The 19,495-nt window shown below is 39.0% G+C and overlaps 1 protein-coding gene and 1 long non-coding RNA gene across 4 annotated transcripts in view; both read right to left on the bottom strand.

Moving 5' to 3' along the window:
• Window positions 1–19,495, bottom strand: part of Tmtc2 (Transmembrane O-mannosyltransferase targeting cadherins 2) — a 57,516-nt gene that overhangs the window by 9,297 nt on the left and 28,724 nt on the right. For all 3 annotated transcript variants that reach the window (XM_069050187.1, XM_069050186.1, XM_069050185.1), the window contains 2 exons: window positions 17,658–17,743; window positions 1,777–2,021 (listed from right to left, as the gene is read on the bottom strand). In XM_069050187.1, coding sequence (XP_068906288.1) covers window positions 1,777–2,021; window positions 17,658–17,743 — 331 coding nt within the window. The remainder of the gene's footprint in view (window positions 1–1,776; window positions 2,022–17,657; window positions 17,744–19,495) is intronic.
• On the bottom strand, window positions 3,842–4,728 carry LOC138132618 (uncharacterized). The gene is made up of 2 exons (XR_011160129.1): window positions 4,557–4,728; window positions 3,842–4,498 (listed from the first exon to the last, which is right to left on the bottom strand). It is a non-coding gene; the product is annotated as an uncharacterized lncRNA (long non-coding RNA).

Here is a 19,495-nt window from a genome sequence, read left to right as displayed (position 1 = left end):
TGCCATAAGAGCCGGAATCCCACATTTGACGAGATGGAAATGGATGCGGAGCCTGCCTAAGCACCAATAACGTATTCATCTCGACTCCTCATAACTAATTAGACAAAGAGGACTCAATCCGTGCTTTCTTCACAATAAGATGTCTGCATAAAGGGAGAAGGATAATGCGGATATATGGGATTAAAAGTGGGCGACGACGTACTCTTAACATTATGTTACGCTTAAATAGTCATCAAAGGGAACGTTCCCCGCAGGACAAGAACACCGTAATGTGAAATATGAACAGGCAGAGTTCAACCGAAGCCGAATTAGATCGTTCAACCCTCGAATCCTGTCAAAGCCCACCCCGAAAATTATTTGTCGACCCAAACTTGCCGAAGAATAAATAAAAACGACAGTAAGGATAAATTTTAATTGGTCGTGATGCCGAATTAAACAAGACGATTGGGGTCATCATCGTAAAAATAATTCGACGGTATCGCGTCGCAGATGTAATTCAAACGAGAACATAATTCAAAATGAAAATTAATTACGCACTTAAACTAATTAACTGAAAACCTGATTAAAAAGTTTCAATTACGGTGTCGTAAAACGGTGGCGGTTGTGTTTTTAGCGTGAACAACACTCGTAAATTAATACGAAATTACCAAAAGTTTGCATAAAAAAACATTCGTCTAGTCTCTTGATGGCGACTCGTCACAAAAGACAAGAGCCGGATGGGCAATTTGCGTCGCCGTAAAACGCGATTAGTTGCAAAATTATAACAGAACTGAAGGAGAAGGAAGAGGACATGATGGACCGCCGGAGACGAAATAATAATACGGAGGAATCTCGAATATGTTTTTGTTAATTTTCCAATGAAAATACGAGCAGACACAATTCGAGCTGAAAGAATGGAGTGTTTTTAAGAGAAGCCATATGTGAAGACGGAAAGACGTCGTAGATGCTTTTTATCGAAGCATTTGTGGTGGTTACTGGTATTTAAGACATGACCATTTTTCCAGACGTTATTGTGCTTCTTGGCGTTCGTTCTCTCGTCTCTTTTATGATAAATACGGGGTCGGGTAACTTTATCTGGCAAAACCTGAAGATAGCTCGTAATTAACGAAACTAATATCCTTCGAGGCCGTGATTGACAGTCGCGTTGAAGACGTCCGTGTTTAATTAATAACAGGTCACGCCCTTATCAAGTCGACAAGATGTTTTCCACCGAATACAATTAAACGCGAAACGTGAAAGGCTGCGGTGCATTATAGATGACGCCTCGGCGCCGTAATTAATTCCGATGACGAGTCGCCGATGAGATCCTTTCATCATCCCCCAATAAAGGAAAGATAATAATATTTATTACCGGAATATTTGCGCAACAAGCAACTTTACTTCGGCGATGACAAATAAATTAAATTAAGCGAATATACACAGCATAACAAGGGAAGCAATAATGGTTATTACGTTTGTTGAGATATGAGAAGCAGTTAGAGTTGGCCGAAGGCAAGCCTGCACTTAGCGTGATTATCAGTAAGCGGGGCATTTGTCAAAGGACCCATCTGCGCGAGGACGGCGGCCAGATGGTGGCCGGCTGATACCGCGTCCTCAACTCTTATCATCTGCATGCGATGGAAAGAGAACACCTCTGATATGACAAATTAGGGTCGCAGGATCGATCCAAGGGCGCGATTTGACAATTCCCGCTCACCTGGAGGGGATGGGCTCCTGCACCTCCTCCAGAATCGGCTGCACCGTTTCATTTTATTCCATATTGTTTTTTGGTCTTACCTGGGGCGGGTAGTGCTCTGGAAGGGAGTAGGCCGCCTCTCGGTACGCCGCCAGCGCCCGCTGCAGCCTCCCCTGGTCCGAATAGAGCGCCCCCAGCTGCAGAAGAGCCGACACCCTCGCCGTCTCGTGCTCGCGCCTGTCCCTCAGCCCAGTGCCGTCGAGGCGCGATCCTTGTCTCAGGACTGACACCGCTTCTTGACACCTGCCTGCAGATATCAGCGCCGCACCGAGGTTGACATAGGCCACTGGAACAACATCAACACGAATTAGGCTTGAATGGCGATTTACATAAACCCCCGCACCGTCAAAATGGGGTTTTTGTAAATTTTCAACCGAAATTAGGCGACTGACAATGGAGCGCGTCGAGCGGAGGCACATTTGCCAAATTAAACTCGTTTTAAATCGATCGGAAGTGAAAAAGTTGTGTGTGGAATGGGTGCGCTGAAGAGTGCAAGAGATAAACAAGTCGTCAAGTAGTAATATTCAGGAGTGGTGTGTGCCGAGTCTTACATAAATATCGATGGGGGAAATGATGCGGTGGTGTCTGGGGATGGCGGCGGTGGCGGCGACGGTGATTTCAAAGCGGGAGTTAAAATGAAAAAAACAACCACTCTTCCGAATAAGGATCGTGCAAATAAGTTAATTAACTGGCGAGTTATAATTTTGTTGGTGAATAACGCAACTATACAGACTCTATTCTTTATCTTGGTGAGTGGTCTTAAGGAAATTTCAGCCGTCAAGTTGAATTTAGGGATTTTTGACAGTTCCCATGGAAAAGTGCGTTGGTAGTTGTTAAAAAATATTCAAATATTACAGAGACGCCGCAGTCTTTCTATTTATTATTTTCCAGGTTAAATTGCTCATGATTCACACGCACCGACATACCGAGACATAACCTCAAACGTGTCATCTTCACATCGCATCGTTTTCTAAAATTTTCACAACTTACTTGGGAATTTCAAAATGTTCTAGATCGGCCACACACTTTCCGGTCAAATTAGGTCCGGTTTATGGTTTAAGAATCCGGTTAATTTTTCAAACACAAACTTCTTTGCAATATTGCCCAGCACGGACACGCCGATAATTTTTAGAGCGGGAAGGGTTAAATTTACGAATCGGTGTCTACGGCTTATAATAATACACTTACAATACACATTTCGCGACATAAGATTGCGAGATTTGGACATGAATGCTTGACGAAGATTCACATTCAGAATCTGAATGACAGCAATGACAGTTAATATTTGGTGGAAAAAGTAAAAGTTACAAAGCTACCCATCGCTTGCTTGATCGCATCGACCACTCACCAAGATAAAGAATATTATGCCGTTCACGATTGTTTTAAACACACGGGAGGCCACGATATTTTTTTGTTAGATTGGCGTCAGGTCCTGTCATATGACGTTTCGTTGTTAAATATTCGTCTTGTTGTCAATTCCCTAATTGATATAGGGTCAGTTTACAGAAGCGAAATTACGTTAATCGTAATCAAATGCGAAATTAACTGAACACGTGGTCAGATTGAACCAATCGAAGTTTCGGATTCATGGGTTAATCGCGCATTAAAATTTAGTTCGAACTAAATATTTAATTCTCTTTCTACAGGGTCTCTATAAATGATTGTCGGATCCAGCCAGCCATGGAAACTTGTCAAATTTTGAATGTGCCGCTTTGTTGGGCAAATAATGAATGTCACATTTTCAGGTTAGGTTGTTGGCTTTTAACCAGAGACAAGTTTCAACTGTGCTTTACTCTTGCTAACATTAATGTATTTATTATTTAATATCAACACCAACAGGGGAACAATTATTGCCCCCATCGTACCGCCACACACTGTACAGGAATTGGTATAACAAATCCAAACAGATAAATATTGAGAACACCTTGTCCCTGTATACCACAATACAATACTTGATACTGCCTTTTTGTCTGCTTTAGTACTTTCACATTTCTTGTTTTATGCTAGTGGTAAATACGACCTAGACTGAATTGTCAAATATGGTATTGACTCCCATTTTTTCTTCCAATATAAATAACAGTGTCTTTCATAACAAATAAGTCTTACTGGTTTTTCAATAAAATCAAATGTATTCAACAACATAATTTACAACACTAAATAACGATAACAAATAGGTATTTTTTTTATAAAATAGATTGATGATGTCCCCCATTAACTTCTAAACACTTGACAATTCTTCATTTATTTTCAAAAATATTTTGAAGCATTTCTTACTTAAAGGTACAGCAACACTGCTATCCACAGTTCCACACACCAATTTTCAAAACATGTAAAGGAGTCTCTACAAATTGGTGTGGATTCTCAGCACTCCAAATTATGAAATTGAGGTGATTTTCAAACTGAATACATTATTAAACACAACTTTGATAATCTACAGGTTGGAGTTCTTGTACAACACTAATTTTATAAAGATGCAGTTGTAGCCTATTTTTAATGATAAACAGGCTATGGATATCTGTAGAGTCTTTTCCACCATTTCTTTCAAATCCTCGAGTATTTCATCAGATACTGGTGGTTGTCCTAATGATTTACCCTTGCTAATTGTTCTGATTGTTAAAAATCTGTTCACAATGTTGTTCAGATATTTTGATGGAATTCATTTTTACAGATAATTCCCCATTATTAAACCTTCCATTTTGAAAGTAAAAAACAACAATGAACGTGTTCTGTTCAACAGAATAAACCATTGTAAAGAAAATAAAGCTAAAATAAAACATAAAACATTAAAGCATAACCTCACAAATTTTGCCAGTGTATTTACCTCTAAAACAGGACGTACTTGCAATTTTTATTGAAAAATACAGATTTTTGGTGTATATTAACTGTGATTAACTGCGATAAAACGAATATAAGGAACCAAAACTCGACTGACAAGCGCAAACGAAACGTCATTCACTAATGTCAGAAGTGACCGTGAAAACGAACTAGAATTTGGCATCAGTTTCAAAAAAGCGGAACAGTAAATTTTTTTTCCAAGGCTGGCTTGACCAGACAATCACTTATAGAGACCCTGTATAAACTGGCCCTTAGTGTATGTAATTCATTTATAATCTAAAATAGACTTATTATCCCAAATCACAATATTGCCAACTAAAATGTCAGATTTTCATAGACAGTCCGAATTTGAAACAATCGTGAACGGATAATAAGAGTATATACCACGGCCTCCTAGATATAACCATAGACTTTTAGTCTATCCGGCCATGCGCATTCCTAGTTCAAGTCATTATTTTTGTTTTCGAGGGTGCGCTACGGTACGGTGCATGGTTGGTTGCCTACTAGCATTATGTTTTTAACAAAAAATTTTTTTGCCATCTATGCAATTACAAAACATGAACAACGGAAACTACAAAATGTAAAATTTAATAAAAGACAATAACAACGGTTAACAAGGGTTTAATTGCCTGATTTAAGTTTGCAACCAATATTACACATTTTTGTGCTTTTAACTTCGTTTCAAAAGCTCAGGAGCTCAGGTGCTCCCGTTAAATGTCATTTTGAAATCACAAAGATTTTGCTGACGCGCAGGGCCGAATAAGAGACTTGTTTCTTGTCATATCCATTCCATTTAAGAATGTCGCTTCGAATGGAGAACGTTTCACACTGGCGATCGCGGCAAATTTGAAAACATAGATTCCAAGTAAAATTAACAAAAAAAAAGTCATAAAGGAACTTACGGTAGTGGTATTCTAATAACAAAATTGTAGTTTAATGATGCGTTTGATACAAAAACTCGATAAGTTTGATACTAATAACCAAAAAATCGATTAAATATCAAAATTTGACAATAGTTATAAAAAATCGAACATTGCCTTGGTGTAAACTTTTCTCTCATTTTGATCAATCAACGAATGGAATGGACTGTATAGCTGGACATTAATAATGGAGCGTTCCAGCTGAAACAATGTGCCCCAGCTGCAGTCGCAGTTCACTCGGATTCGACAATTTCGAATGTCGAAATTGAAAAATCAATTAGAAAAAACGATGCCACCAGAAAGCACGGACGAAATGACTTTTATCAACCACTTTGTCGTGTTAAATATTTTTAAGAAAAAATAAATCGCAACCGTCTGAAGCTTAGACTACTAAATCGCTTTATACGAAGTTATTTCTCTTGTCTGAAATAAAATAACATTTTTCGTCGGGGTGCCAGTCTATACAATCACACTGTTTAACCGCGTCGTTTCTCTCTTTCTTGTTAGCACATTTATATTCCAATGTAAAATTTGGGACAAAATCTGCTTGTTTTGCAAGCTCGATCCGACGCAACACCTTTTCGAGGGCCCTTCCGAGACACCGGAATCGTCTGAAAATCACGTAAAAATCAGTCCCTCATTCGCAATCGTGAAACCCTGGCCGATTAACACGTTTGACAATTTCGGTTGAGCGACTTCGGTGTTTCATTAACCGTCTCAGCGGAACGGGCTAAAACGAATTATAGCTGAACCGGCCGCATTTTAATCGCCACAAATCGAGAAGTTCACCGCGAAGAAGTGGAGGTGGTCGGTATCGATCGTCCGTGATGGACCGGTGTATTATGTCTCAGTTTGCCGGAGCTATTAACGGAGGAATTAGCGTCGATATTTCTTATTTTCGGTCTGTTCCACCCGATTTAGTGTGATACAAGCCCAATCACGTGAGCCGAGGCTTAACGAGCTCTCCCTTAACACCTGCAATTGTCAGATTAGAGCCGTGATTAGGGCTGGCCGCCCGGCGAAAACCGAACCGAAAAAAAGTGTGGTGGCGGTTTGAAACCGTCGGCTTTGATAGACTGCGGTTGTCGCCTCGTCCAGCTACCGTGGTGCCATTAAGAAGAGTCTGCGAGTTAATCCCGAGCGAGATTTATCCAGTGCATCCGACCGGGGGAAAGGGGTCCGCAAATAGAGGAAGGGACGCAATATCCGCTAAATATCGTGTGTATACTCCGAGTAATCTCGACACCGTTTAATATCGTCCAGATATTAGGTGGCGCACGACACAAACTGTGTAATTTCAGTTATAATTAATAAGTTTCCGTAATAAAGTTGACACTGTTTCGGTTAGTTTTACGGAGATTCTGGGTCGTTGTCGTTAAATATTGATGATCGCAGGCAAGGTAGTAGCGAGGAGCGCCATTAAACGAAATCTGGAGCGAGCTGCGGCTCTAATATCAACATGGCAGCCTAACGTAAACACGGCAAATCAAATACCGCTATAAATAAGCAGATATGGGCCGGAAAATACAAAGCCGTAGACAGTTTAAGTTGTTTATGTGTATAGTTACACTTTATGCTGGCGCTTCACAATGACGACCGCAATGCGAACTTCTTTATGAATATGTGCCGTATGAGGAAGACACAAAGCGGGATGCACGCCGGAGCGAACTTGCTCCCTGATAAATGGAACAGAACAGCTAGACGACGGCGACCACCTTGTCACCGTTCCGACACCCATTTGTGCACGTCGCTAATTAGACACCGACGCAAGGTCCTGGGACGACAAGGATAAGCACTTACCGTTCACTATTCAAGATATATCCACGCTCACCTCCGTCGAAGAGGGTGGCGGAAATCTACTCCGACGCATCCACCAAAATTTAAACGCGGCTTAATCCCCAACTTAAACTTGAGTTCGTTGTCGCACTGATAGTTTGGGAAAAAAAATCAATTGGCTCTCAACCGGGCAATGTTATCCAGTTTGAAGTAAATTCAGTACACAGGAAGAGGATAATTAAAACTGAAGCGGCATCGCTGGCTTTGAGCTCACAAAACATCGGCGCTTTTGTTATAAGTACACTTGTCAACAAACAATTTTCAGCATTTTCTTTTTTTTGGAATTACGTTTTGTTTATGTCGTGGGAAAATGTTTTCTACTATCTACTATTTAAAAACAAGTATTCCTTTTTATTTTTCTGCTGGAAAATTTATTTAGGTCGTAACGAAATGTCCCATTGTAAATCGGACATTTTGTATTTCGACACGCCAAGGATGCATAATGAAATTCAAAATAGAACAAGTTTGCACATCAGCACATTTGTAATTTCTCAAGTCAAAAATATTCGTTTGATTGGTTAAGTTTCCGATGAGCAATACTTAAGAAGTTTTCAATTAAAATTTTCTAAAAATTTGAAGAGTTTGATGAAGAAGAAGAATAAGTTCAAGAAAAACATTCATGAAAGAATTTTTGCAAAAAGTTTGCACATTTATTTAATCATGAAGATCGCATGGAAATATTTTTTATCTAAATTATTTATGAAAAACACAAATTATTTTGTCATTACTGATATTTGGTATTATACAGGGTGTTTTTTAAATGCTAGTACAAAAAAAACTGGTAATAGGTGAGGACGAGTAGAACTCATACACAAAAAAAAATATCTAATAAAAGTCTTTTCGTTTTCGATATAAAAATAAATTAAATTTTGGTTAAAATTGTCAGTAATTAAAAACTGAAAGGACCCATTTTGACTTCATATTTCGATTCTACGTTAATTTTTGAGTTTAGAACGTCCTTTTGTCAATACTTATGTGTCATCATTTTTGACCTATGTGGTCTTTTTCATAAAAAAGCGGGGTTGCAGGACTTCATTAAAAAATTTATAACTCCTGAACTATTAGAAATAAATAATTGATTTTTTTTAAATTGAATTCCTAAAGGCTTGGCCGATCTTTTGCACCATTAGGGAAGTTTTTTTTATGTTTCATACGTCTACCGCAATTATTCAAAGTTGGTAATCAAAAAACGTCGAAAATTTCATTTTTCTAAATGGCAACTACCATTTCTGACAATAGATATAAATGTAAAATTTAATTTTAAATCCACTTTTATTAACATTTTACACTCATATCTAGTATGAAAAATGGTAGTTGCTATTTAAAAAAATTAAGTTTTCGACATTTTTTGATAATCAATTTTGAAAAATTACAGTAGGCGTATGAAACATAAATAAGATGTCGCTAATAGCGCAAAAAATCGGCCAAATCTTGGAAATTCAGTAAGAAAAAAATTGCCTATTTCCAATGGTTCAAGAGTTATAATTTTTTTAATGAAGCTCTGCAATCCTGCTCTTTTGCGAAAAAAATGACATAGGTCAAAAATCATGACAGATAAGTGTTAACAGAAGGACGTTCTTAACTCAAAATTGAACGTAAAATCCAAATATGAAATCAAAATGGAGCCTTTCCATTTAAAAAAATGAATGTGGCGTCGATTTCCGATATTTCCGAAAGTGTCGCTATTTTGAAAATATTTTATTTGAACTTGGAGCAGTCGACTATAGTCGGCTACCAATTTTCGTATTAATACGATTTTGGGAAATCAGAAAGTTGCTAACGAACGGGCTACGTGAATCACCCTGTATAGTTTTTACTTTCGATGATAAAAAATTCAGCTTTAATCCTATTTCCAAAATGGCTTTAAAATGTGAATGGTTGTACCGAATGAGACTTCCAGCTGAAATAAGGAAAACAATCGAGACATTTAGAACAACTGTTTAATTGTCTAAAAATAATTCGAAAATTGTTATTTGTAGGTACAACTAGTTATGAAAGTCATACTTTTTTCACGAATTTGCAGATTGATCAACGAGGGCGTAGCGTACACATTATTTTTTTGCATATCGATGTAAGTTGAGAAATTTGGTCCAAAAGGATTTATAAAAAATTACAAAAAAATAGGTGTATGCTTTGACAATCATCTCCAAGGAAATAGAATAAAATGATGCAAAAAAGTACTACTTTCACTACGATTTTTCGTGTAAAAAAGTTCTACTTTCACTACGATTTTGCGTATACAAAAGTGCCACTTTCGTTACGATATGCAAAAAAATCCTGTCAATTACATGTTTCTAATCACGCTAGAGTTTCGTGCAAAATAAAATAGTTAGGGCCGGTTTTTCAATCGATGATTAACATTTTGATTAGCTAATCATTACTTCTTGATTAATTTCAAATTAATCATGAATAGCGTTTTTCAAACCAAAATTCAATTATGATTAGCTAATTAAAAATTAACTGAAAGTTTGTTACGTTGGTATTAACTTTTCTGTCAAATTTGACAACTTGGTGGTTTGTGATTTGTAACAATTTCAAACTTAGGTAATTGTTTACTTTAGCTACTTGTGGACACCCTTAGGGCGTCCTCCTACGTCGTTTCCCACCACTCAAACCTTGTGCAAATGCCCTTGTTTTTCTCTCTTGTTGTGTTTCAAGGTCGCATCAATGATCATTGATCAATGTCTAAAGGGCAAAGAAAATTCATTTGCACAAGGTTTGAGTGGTGGGAAACGATGTAGGAAAACGCCCTGCGGCTGTCTAGCCAGAAAAAACGCGAAAATTCCACAAATAGGTAAAGTAAACAATGACCCAAATTTGTAATTTTGGTTCATCCTAATTTCCGCATTTTCTCCACCTACTGATTGTATTTCTACAGTCTATGCCCCTATAATATAATTAGGAAATCTTGCTATGTTAAAGAGAAATAAGTGAGAACAGAGTCAATTGCTTTTATTGTGCCCTAATAGTTCGGTATCAATCTCTAACCATTTTACCAAGGATAATTACATCCATAAAGCAATTGACTCTGTTCTCACTTATTTCTAGAAGTACTATAAAAAACTTTTGTTTACATTTGTTAATTTCATTTCGGTTTGGGGGGATTTTAATATAATTTGGACGCAACGCCGCTAGAGCTCTACTTGTGTACACCACAAGTCTCCAGCCACGCTCCTATTGCATAAAATCGCAGACTAAAAAGCAACTGATTTGGAGGCGATAGACAGTCATTTCTGAAATAAAAATTTTGCTGGTATTTTAACCCCTGAATTTGATGCAGACTACTCCACAACACTCATCGGTTAGTTTGATAGGAAATAGCTTCTTCTATTTCTTCTAACAATCTTTCTACTGTTCGCGAAGACAAACGAAAGCGACTAAAAAAATCTTTTTGGTCCCATTCTTCGAAGTGATTGGGCCTAAAGCATATAGTTTTTGGCCTTCGTGGCTCTTCATCACTACTATAAAGCATTAACGTCATAAATATCATCAATCATTATTCTTTGCTCATGGTTTTACTATTTTAATAATAAATTTTCAATAAATCGGCATTGTCACTTTTGACGTTAATCATTAAATTCCGATTAATTCACAGAACATCGTATGATTAAGTTAATCAAGAATTAACATGAACTTTTTTGTTAATCATAGGTTGAAAAACGGTAACATTGTGTTAATTACAAATTAAACCTTAATCAAAAATTAATCATCAATTGAAAAACCGGCCCTTAGACTATTTTTATACATTACATCAATTAGTAAAATTTGTATTTGAAAGTTTCCACATTCTGTTTAAATGTTTCGCTGTTGGCACATTGAGAAACTGTGAAACTGCGGTTTATTTTTGTAGTTAATAAACCATTAAGACAACACGTATTATAATATTACGTACCACAACACCTGCATTATTAGTTTTTCTTCGTCATTTTGCTTTTAACCACGGCTCTAACCCATTTTGAAAATTTAGCGTTTTATCTGCGGTTTTCTCGCTTATTTTAACAGCTTGCGGCTCCTGATTTTCATTAACTTTTTGTACATATTTTTTATTCTATGGCTAGCGTTAGTCTCGGTGTTGTGCATAAAGGATATAATGTAAATTTTTCATAAAAAATATATTCTGATTTGCATAAAAATTCATCTGGAAGCTGCCCCCGGACTTTAGCAAAATTTCAAAAAAAAATTCTGTTTGTTGGTAAAGCAAACGGCTCGGTGCTAATCCAGCATTTAATCGAACTAGGAGTTGGAAAATTACAAATTTTATTCAGCCGTAAGAATTTTGTATGGATTTTTATGAAAATCAGTACATTTGTGCTGTCGCAGTATTTTTAGCGGTAAATATTCTTGTCACATGCATTTGACAGCGTCGAAGCGTGAGATTTAACGCATCCGCAACATTTCAAAAAAAAGACTTCCAAGGTGCGCATCTCGAATACGTATCTATTCCCGTGACTGTGGGCAAGCTGTGAGGGGATCAAAAGAATAGTTGGGGATATTAATTTAGTTTCCGGCTATGATCTACCCTATTCCCGGAGTCCCCGGTGCAAATTCTCGGTAATCGATTCGGGTAGCGATGTTTATGGGGGGGCGTCGGGGCGGCTTGATAAATTGAAAGCGTCGGGTGGACGATAATGGACAGGTTGGCGGCTTGCGGGGCGTCTGGAGTTCCATTTGCAAGTGTGGTTAATTAGCGGTCGGCAACAAACAGTGTCCCCGAAGAAAAGAGATGCCGGAGTCCGGAAATACGCAGGCGAATGGAGCTCGAGTGGACCCGGAACACCATTGTGTGGCGTAATGCGCGCTCGACGCCGCCGCCAATGCAAAAAAAAAGACGAGATTCCCAGTTATACCGTCCCCATGGTCGATACACCGTGCAACGTTGGAGCGTGTCGATTTGCATGCGGTTCTTCCGGAACATCCGGATTTTTCCACCCCCGACGAATGCGTCTTAGTCAGCACATTATCAAACACTTTCCCGGTGTATGCCCCTCGCCGCCGCCATATTTCAGCAACGCGTGACTCGCTTTTTGATTCGGCGATGTTTTATTGTTGTTCTTCTGGTGAAGGGGGCGCAATGCAAAACTTGAACGGTTATTTATAAAAGTGAGGCGAGGAGTGTTCTTTTCCTGTTTTCTGTCTAGCGACGTGAGCCGCCGCCGACGCGCTTAATATTCCTTATCGCTAGTCTCGGGTTTTGTCACCTCGGAGTGTTGCCGCCACCGATAAACTCGAAATATCGCCCCGACAAGAGATTCCCGCCAACACTCGAACAACACGCCGAAGATTCACTCCTGATTGCTCAAAGACCGGATTTCGACTTTACGGTTTTTATTATTTGCAATGAGGGCCGCACCCATTTTATGGAAAAGTAACGGTTTAGTATCCGGAAATGTTCCACCATAAACCTACAATGGCAAAGATGAAATGCTTCGGCTTTTCGACGTTTCTGCACCAGTTATTTATTACCTTTTAAACACCGCGTTTTAAGAAATTTATGAATCCACGTCGCCGGAGCTTTCCGGTTTGCCCGACGTTCAACATTGTGTACAATTTCCAAATTTAAAGCGTACACGATTTTTTGACGTTTATGATGGCATATTTCAGAAGACTCGGCCATAGAAATTGCCGTTTCGACGGGAAATACCGCCATTTTTTAATAGGGTGTTACTCGAATTTACATGTTCACTCGAACATTTTATTGCCTTGCCCTCTGACAAAAAGCGTTCATAGAAAAATGCAATCGCAACCATTTCCTAATAAATTTATCTGCAGAATTGGCACACCTGCAACAGTTCCGCTGTTGTCACATCTTCGGATTAGACAACAATCACGTCACCGTTATTCAAGTTGCCGATAACTAAAGTCGTGATTAAAATAAACATAAAACGATATAGATTTATGCAATTATAACGTGCCAGAAAGAGATGAATTCGTCACCATCGTAACTAGAGTCATGATTAAATTAATAAGGGTGTCGTGATCCGGCCCATAGTCTTTTGCAACAAAGAATCCCTGCCCTGTTTTAAACTATTCCATTTCAAATCTCTTCTTACTATTCTGAGACGAACATATTATTTTATAAACGTTTTTCTCGTGTATTTTCTTTATTGAATCCTATTTTATAATATTTTATTTTTGAATAAACTTGAGCTGTACAGAGATTTAATATGACGCACTGTTCTCGGAAACTGAACCTCATACGTTATCGATTTGGACGTTTTTCATTCTCCAGCCTGTATAAAACTGTTGCAAAGAGCTCTTCATATTTCTTTCAGACATCAGTTTTATGCAGATGTTATGTCGTGAATCTAGCGAGATCAATGTTGTATTCTACGAGTTTTCAAAAAAGAATTCTTCATTCTTATCCTCGTCATTAAAAACAAGATTTTAATTTTACAATGTAATGTTGCTTGTTTATATGAGAATGAGGATGACGAAAAAAACATTTATAATAGGTAAATTTTAGCAAAAATACAAAATTCCGGGTTATTTCTGCTCATCGAATAAATTTTTTTTCTCAAAAAGTACACGGGCTATCGACTTAATTCTTTTTTTTTTAACTTTTCCAAGATCTTAGTTACATTTAATTCGATGTGTATCGAAATTTTCAAATTTCACATAGGTCCCAGCAGAGTGAAGTTTACGATGCGCATTTTTGATTAATCGAAATTCATTAATTATTTTTTTCAAAACTATCGATATTTGCGAAATTTTCAATTCACTGTTGGAAGCACTGTACTTTTTAGTGTAAATATACAGAAAATCAAAATTATAGCTTCAATAGTTAAATGTTACGAGAAACGTAGTTTTTCGGACTACACCTCAACTAAGTATAAAAGCCGGTTTCAAAGTTCGGTCCTATTAAAAAAAGTTGTAGATGACCATTCCTTATGCCCCAAAATGTCCTCTACAAGATAGGATAGGTCTCATTTAGTTATATCTTTGAATTACTAATAAGAGTCATAGTTGCAGTCCGATTTTACTCCACTAATAGAACGCGCCCTCGAACGCGCCGACACTGAGAGTCTTGTGGTAGGAGTTATTCGCTAACGTTTAACCATTTTTCCCCGGTCTCTGGTAATCACACTAGTTCTTGCAGTTCTCTCTTTGTTCGTCAGTTATTATCTTTTCAAATTAAAACTGTTATTTACTTTTAATCTTCGGCGGTGATAGAATTTTGGTTTGGACTTTGACCATATCGTGAATGTGGACGGTTTTAGTGTGCAGAAGAGACGAGGTATCTGTTTTTATTTTTTTTATCGGTTCAAGTCAGAAACGTCCGTCTCGTGTTCGAGTCCCTGGGGCGGGTTTCGATTTTGTGTCAGATCCTGGCGAATTGTTTCTTTTCGGGTTTGAGCGACGGGTTAATGTGTGCGTCGAGCATTATTAAATTGATAATTTAATTTGACAAAGTAAACTGCGTCCGTTGCAAGAGTAGTAATTAGGAGTGGAGGCAGGACCGATACGTTATTTGTGATCATTTCCATAATGAAATTTTAATGTAATAACGTTAAGTTTTCATAAAGGGCGAAGTTGGTCGGCCCAGCACGAGAACAGGATTCATGAATACGTAATCTGTAGCGAGGATAGAAGTTCTTGTAATTAACACTTCTTATGGAAATCCCGTTAAATTAAACGGGAGCCTGGACTGGAAAATATATTCGCGAAATAAAACTAATCTACATTTAGTATTTCATATTTTATTCCGGGGACCCTCTCGCAGAGGTCTCGAGGAATTAAAGTTGGTAAACTTCGACAAAGAATAAGCTCTCTGTGGATTCGAAACTTCTAACGCCTCGTTTCTGCCTTCCCTTCACGTAATCTATTATTAATACTTGAACAATATCAATTCATCGCCGGCAAAGTGCTCCATTCAGAGGCACAACAAGTAAATAAATAGGGCAAAGCTAAGTCTGGCATCGGCGGATTTTTCCATAATGATATAAACAGACTTTTCCGGTTCGAGTTAAGCGGAGCAGCCATTCCGGGGATATGCCTTTATTTGTCTGAGAAAGCCGTCCGTCGAGCAAAGCCGATCCGGGGAAGGCACACACACACACACATGCACGCAGTCCCGGAATATTGATGAACGGCATCTAAAACGTCAAATTATCTTGCAATCAGAATCCTCCGGAATCTTTTCATATTTCCGAGGAACAAGGTTCTCTAAGTCCTTCCCATATTCATTGCTTTTCTCCCTAGTTCTCCAAGAATCGCATCTTCATTTTGCTCCTCCTGCAATAAAACTCCGCTACCGGAACGCGTTTTGCATAAAAATATGTCGAGGATGAAGAAGATATTCCCGGACCCGGGTCCAGATATGAATTGGCGTTATTAAGGAATCTGAATGTTAAATATCTCTGCCGTAGAAGGAGCAACTTTCTCGAATTGCCGCTCATTTATTGACGATTTCCTCCTTTATTACTCCGCGCATTTTAAATTCCTTTCGAATTATTTCGTCATTTTATTAATTTGCAAGCCATTATCAAGCCGCCCGGTTCAACGCACAGAATTTTATTATAACTTCACAGCGACGGCCTACCAGAAATTATTTAATTATTGCGCGGTATGCAAATCGACGGAAAAACTTTCCCTTTCGGGCGTGCCGCTCGATGCAAATCCACCAGAAAAAAAAAAGAAAAACGAAACACACACACACACACCACCCCCGATCGAGATCTCACACCCCCACTGATAAATGTGGCCGGTCTTAACTAATCATCGCTTCGGTCCGCCATATTTCACTGCACTTCGCCATGTTTTATCATATTTCCTCGTCGGTTCGCTCGTTTAATAACAATTTAACCGGAGAACGCCCAAAAATTGGGGTTATACTACACAAACCGACCGCACCAACCGCATGCGTGTGATCACATAACTTTGCTACATTTACTAGACTAGTCGCAAACACATTTGCCCTCTGCTAATGTAATCGTTTGAAGTAAACTTTGGGGAATGTTTAGTTTACTGTTACTCAACCGAGGGTTTACAAAGCGACTTGCTTTCACGGAAAAATCTAGCACTGACTTGTAAAGACCAACGCGCATGTTGTGCCATGTTTTGCGGCTCTCTCCGGTACCACCGAACAATGAAACCTCGAATTTGGCTTATTACAACTACAACAAACTTCTAGCAACAAGAAGATTTGTTCTAGTTTTTATCATCTTTCAAATCGTGAAGTAAAAATATAGTTATTTACATTACGAGAGAGGAAGGTAATGCTTTTGTTCACGCGAATTGCATGTTCGGCCACGACGCGTGCTGTATTTGGTTTTGTTCGATACCTTAGATACTTCCGTGGAAAATGAGTCTGTAACTTTACATTCAAATTTTTAAATAAAATCAAAATAAAACCAATAAATCACATTTTCGGAGAGATCTGTTGCTATGGAAAAAAATAAAATTCAAAATAAACAAAGCGTTATAAAGTCAATAAAGTGATTGTGTACACGTTGTGGAAATGAATGCTGAAGAATTCTATGTTCCTGATGATGTCCTGGACGAGGCAAGTGCCGCAAAGTACCAAATGGTGCTTACGATACCAGAAGGAATACATACCTACATAAATTCTTTTTCATAAAATCGAATTTCAATTATGCGTGAGCGAAAGTGCGTGGGCGAAAATGCGTGAGCGAAAGTGAAACCTTCACCCACTGGTAACCATGGATACAGACCCACTTTCTAGGGAGGCATCGTACAAAAAATGTTAATCCTGTTGCGGTTCGGTTCGCGCAGATTGATCTGCCGGTGTGGTTAATTCAGCAGCCGGAGATTAAAAAATAGCAATCTGAGGGAGTTTGAATGATTCTTCGAGTCAGAAATGGTAAACTGTTTCAGTTTTGAATGCGGCGCATTAGAGCTGGCTCGAGTAGATCTGTGGAAAATTAATTTCACTGCTAAGCGAGGATCGGCGATAATATTCTAAATTTAAACGTTACCAGATCTAGGTGGAAACTCCCGGAATCAAGTTTATCTCTGAGAGTATCAGCAACCTGGCGCGGCTTACGTTTAGCCGTTGCCACATCATCAGCCGGAGAAATGGAGCTCTTCGATAATTTACGGCGCTTGTTTCAATCTTAATAAAATAAAATAAGAGGGAGGAAGCCTCCCACGCCTTTTTAATAATGCATCGAGGGTCCATTATAGTGTCAATAAACAATTTAACGGTGTGTTTTCTGCAGCGATCGATAAAATCGAATTTTTACAACGGTCTGAATTAAAATTTCGCAGCAAGAAAAATGGCTGGGCCATCAAAGATCGATTTGCGGCGGAGCCGCGCAGGAAATGAAAGCGTCATTAGGTTGTATGATGTATTGTGTTTATTGTCGACTTACGTGCCAGCGATGGTCGAAAATGGATGGCGCGGTGGTAGCTCTCGATGGCTTCGTCCAAGCGCTGCCTGGCCTGGAGCAGGACACCCCTGGAACAATAAAGGCCAATATCATCGAGGTGATTAGGCAGCGACGCGGACACAAAGGCCGCAATACAAATTTTAGATTGACAATCGGCAATATATCACAATGACTTGTCAGTTTATATCACGCTCATTTCCTTTTCATAAAGGCTGCGAGGGTTGAAGGGCGGCTCGCGCCGTTCTTCCCACCTTTAATGCGCCCCCGATATTGATCCCGGACAACAATAAAATCGTAAATAAGTAGGAGCCGACGAGCTCAAACGGAATATATACATAACAAGGAGGCGGCGGCTTCATATCATAATTAAACTTCTTCCGCTGTTTTCTTCGCCATTAAAGAAATGCCCCCGGAATTAGGAGGATCTGGAGGTGTCTATTTTATGGAGGATCGTAAAACATAATAAATCCCAACGTTGAGCCCCGACATACACCTTGCCGATCGCCTACGCGTTTCACATAAACCCATATTATGTGTTTTTCTCAAGCAAAACGGTAATATTTTATAAGGGCTGTCCCTCACGTCATAAAGCCGAGCCGATTCGGGCCTAGGCCCCCGAATTTAATAACGTTTGTCACGGACATTATCATAATGACACCTGCCCCAAAAAAAAACGACATTTCTATTCCCGCTCCGCCTTGCATTCCTGCAACAAATTTTGCAACTTCTAAGTGGCACATTCACATAACTTTGCCATTATTGCAAACAGCAGGACTCGCTTCAACTTTGCGCAAATAAAAAGACCGATGTACGGACGAACTACTTGACAAATTTCAGAAAATTTCGTTTAATAACGACACTCGGAATTTATTGTGTTGAATATTTTATGTCGAACACGACCAAAACTGGGTCATCAGATGCTTCTTCATAATTTACGACGATACCATGAAACTCCTTCTAGTGGATCGAGTCCTCGATCTTATGGTCCTCGAATCGAGCACGGAACAATGAGTGATTGTAACTGGAGACCTCCTCCACAAGGTGAATTTTGTTGCAAAACAAACCGTTTGACTACACCTCGAGTCGCCTCTTCGGCAAGTTGGAAGATTACTGTGCTTGGACCCTTAAAACCAGCATTCGGGGTGGCAAGCCGGATATTTGTTAAAAAGCCAATAGCGCCACTTCCCCCGAATAAAATTGGGTCAATTACTGTGTAAACAGTTTTTCTAAATATCGAACGTTATTGGTCCTGGTGCAAAAAAAAACCCGAATTAGTCCTGAAAAACGAGACGGTTCCAAACATGTGTCGCCATCGACCGTATGAATGCCGACCAGATGCGAGAATTCCATATACAACGTCAAAAATTATTTAACAGGAATTATTGGGGACCCTTTTTCCTTAAACTCGGGACGACCCTTCGTAATTTTATTACGGGACATCAGAACCTTATTTTCGAATACAAACACACCACGAATACCAAATGGAAATATTTGCGTCCGGTAAAATGGGACCGCCCGCAAACATCACCACGTCGATAACACCACTCCAGGAAGAACAGAAAATTCGTCGTATCAGCTCGAGATCGATCGCATTATTTATTAACCGCTAATTCACCCTTGAATTATTAATCCGGGGTTAATAATGGATGCATTATCACTCGGCCTGTCAGGATCTCGAAGATAACGCCTTTTCCGTTCCATTTAACGCATAATTCGATTAGGACAATAAGAGTCGAAACAGCTGTCCCCGGTTTCCGAGAGCCCCTTATAATCGCAGGAATCAACTACCCGAGCCTACCACTGCAACCCCAATGACGTTC

Source organism: Tenebrio molitor, chromosome 6 (assembly GCF_963966145.1).
Source record: "Tenebrio molitor chromosome 6, icTenMoli1.1, whole genome shotgun sequence".
Classification (NCBI taxonomy): Eukaryota; Metazoa; Arthropoda; class Insecta; order Coleoptera; family Tenebrionidae; genus Tenebrio; species Tenebrio molitor.
Note: the sequence above shows the minus strand (reverse complement) of the source record. Positions and strands in the feature narration are given on the sequence as shown.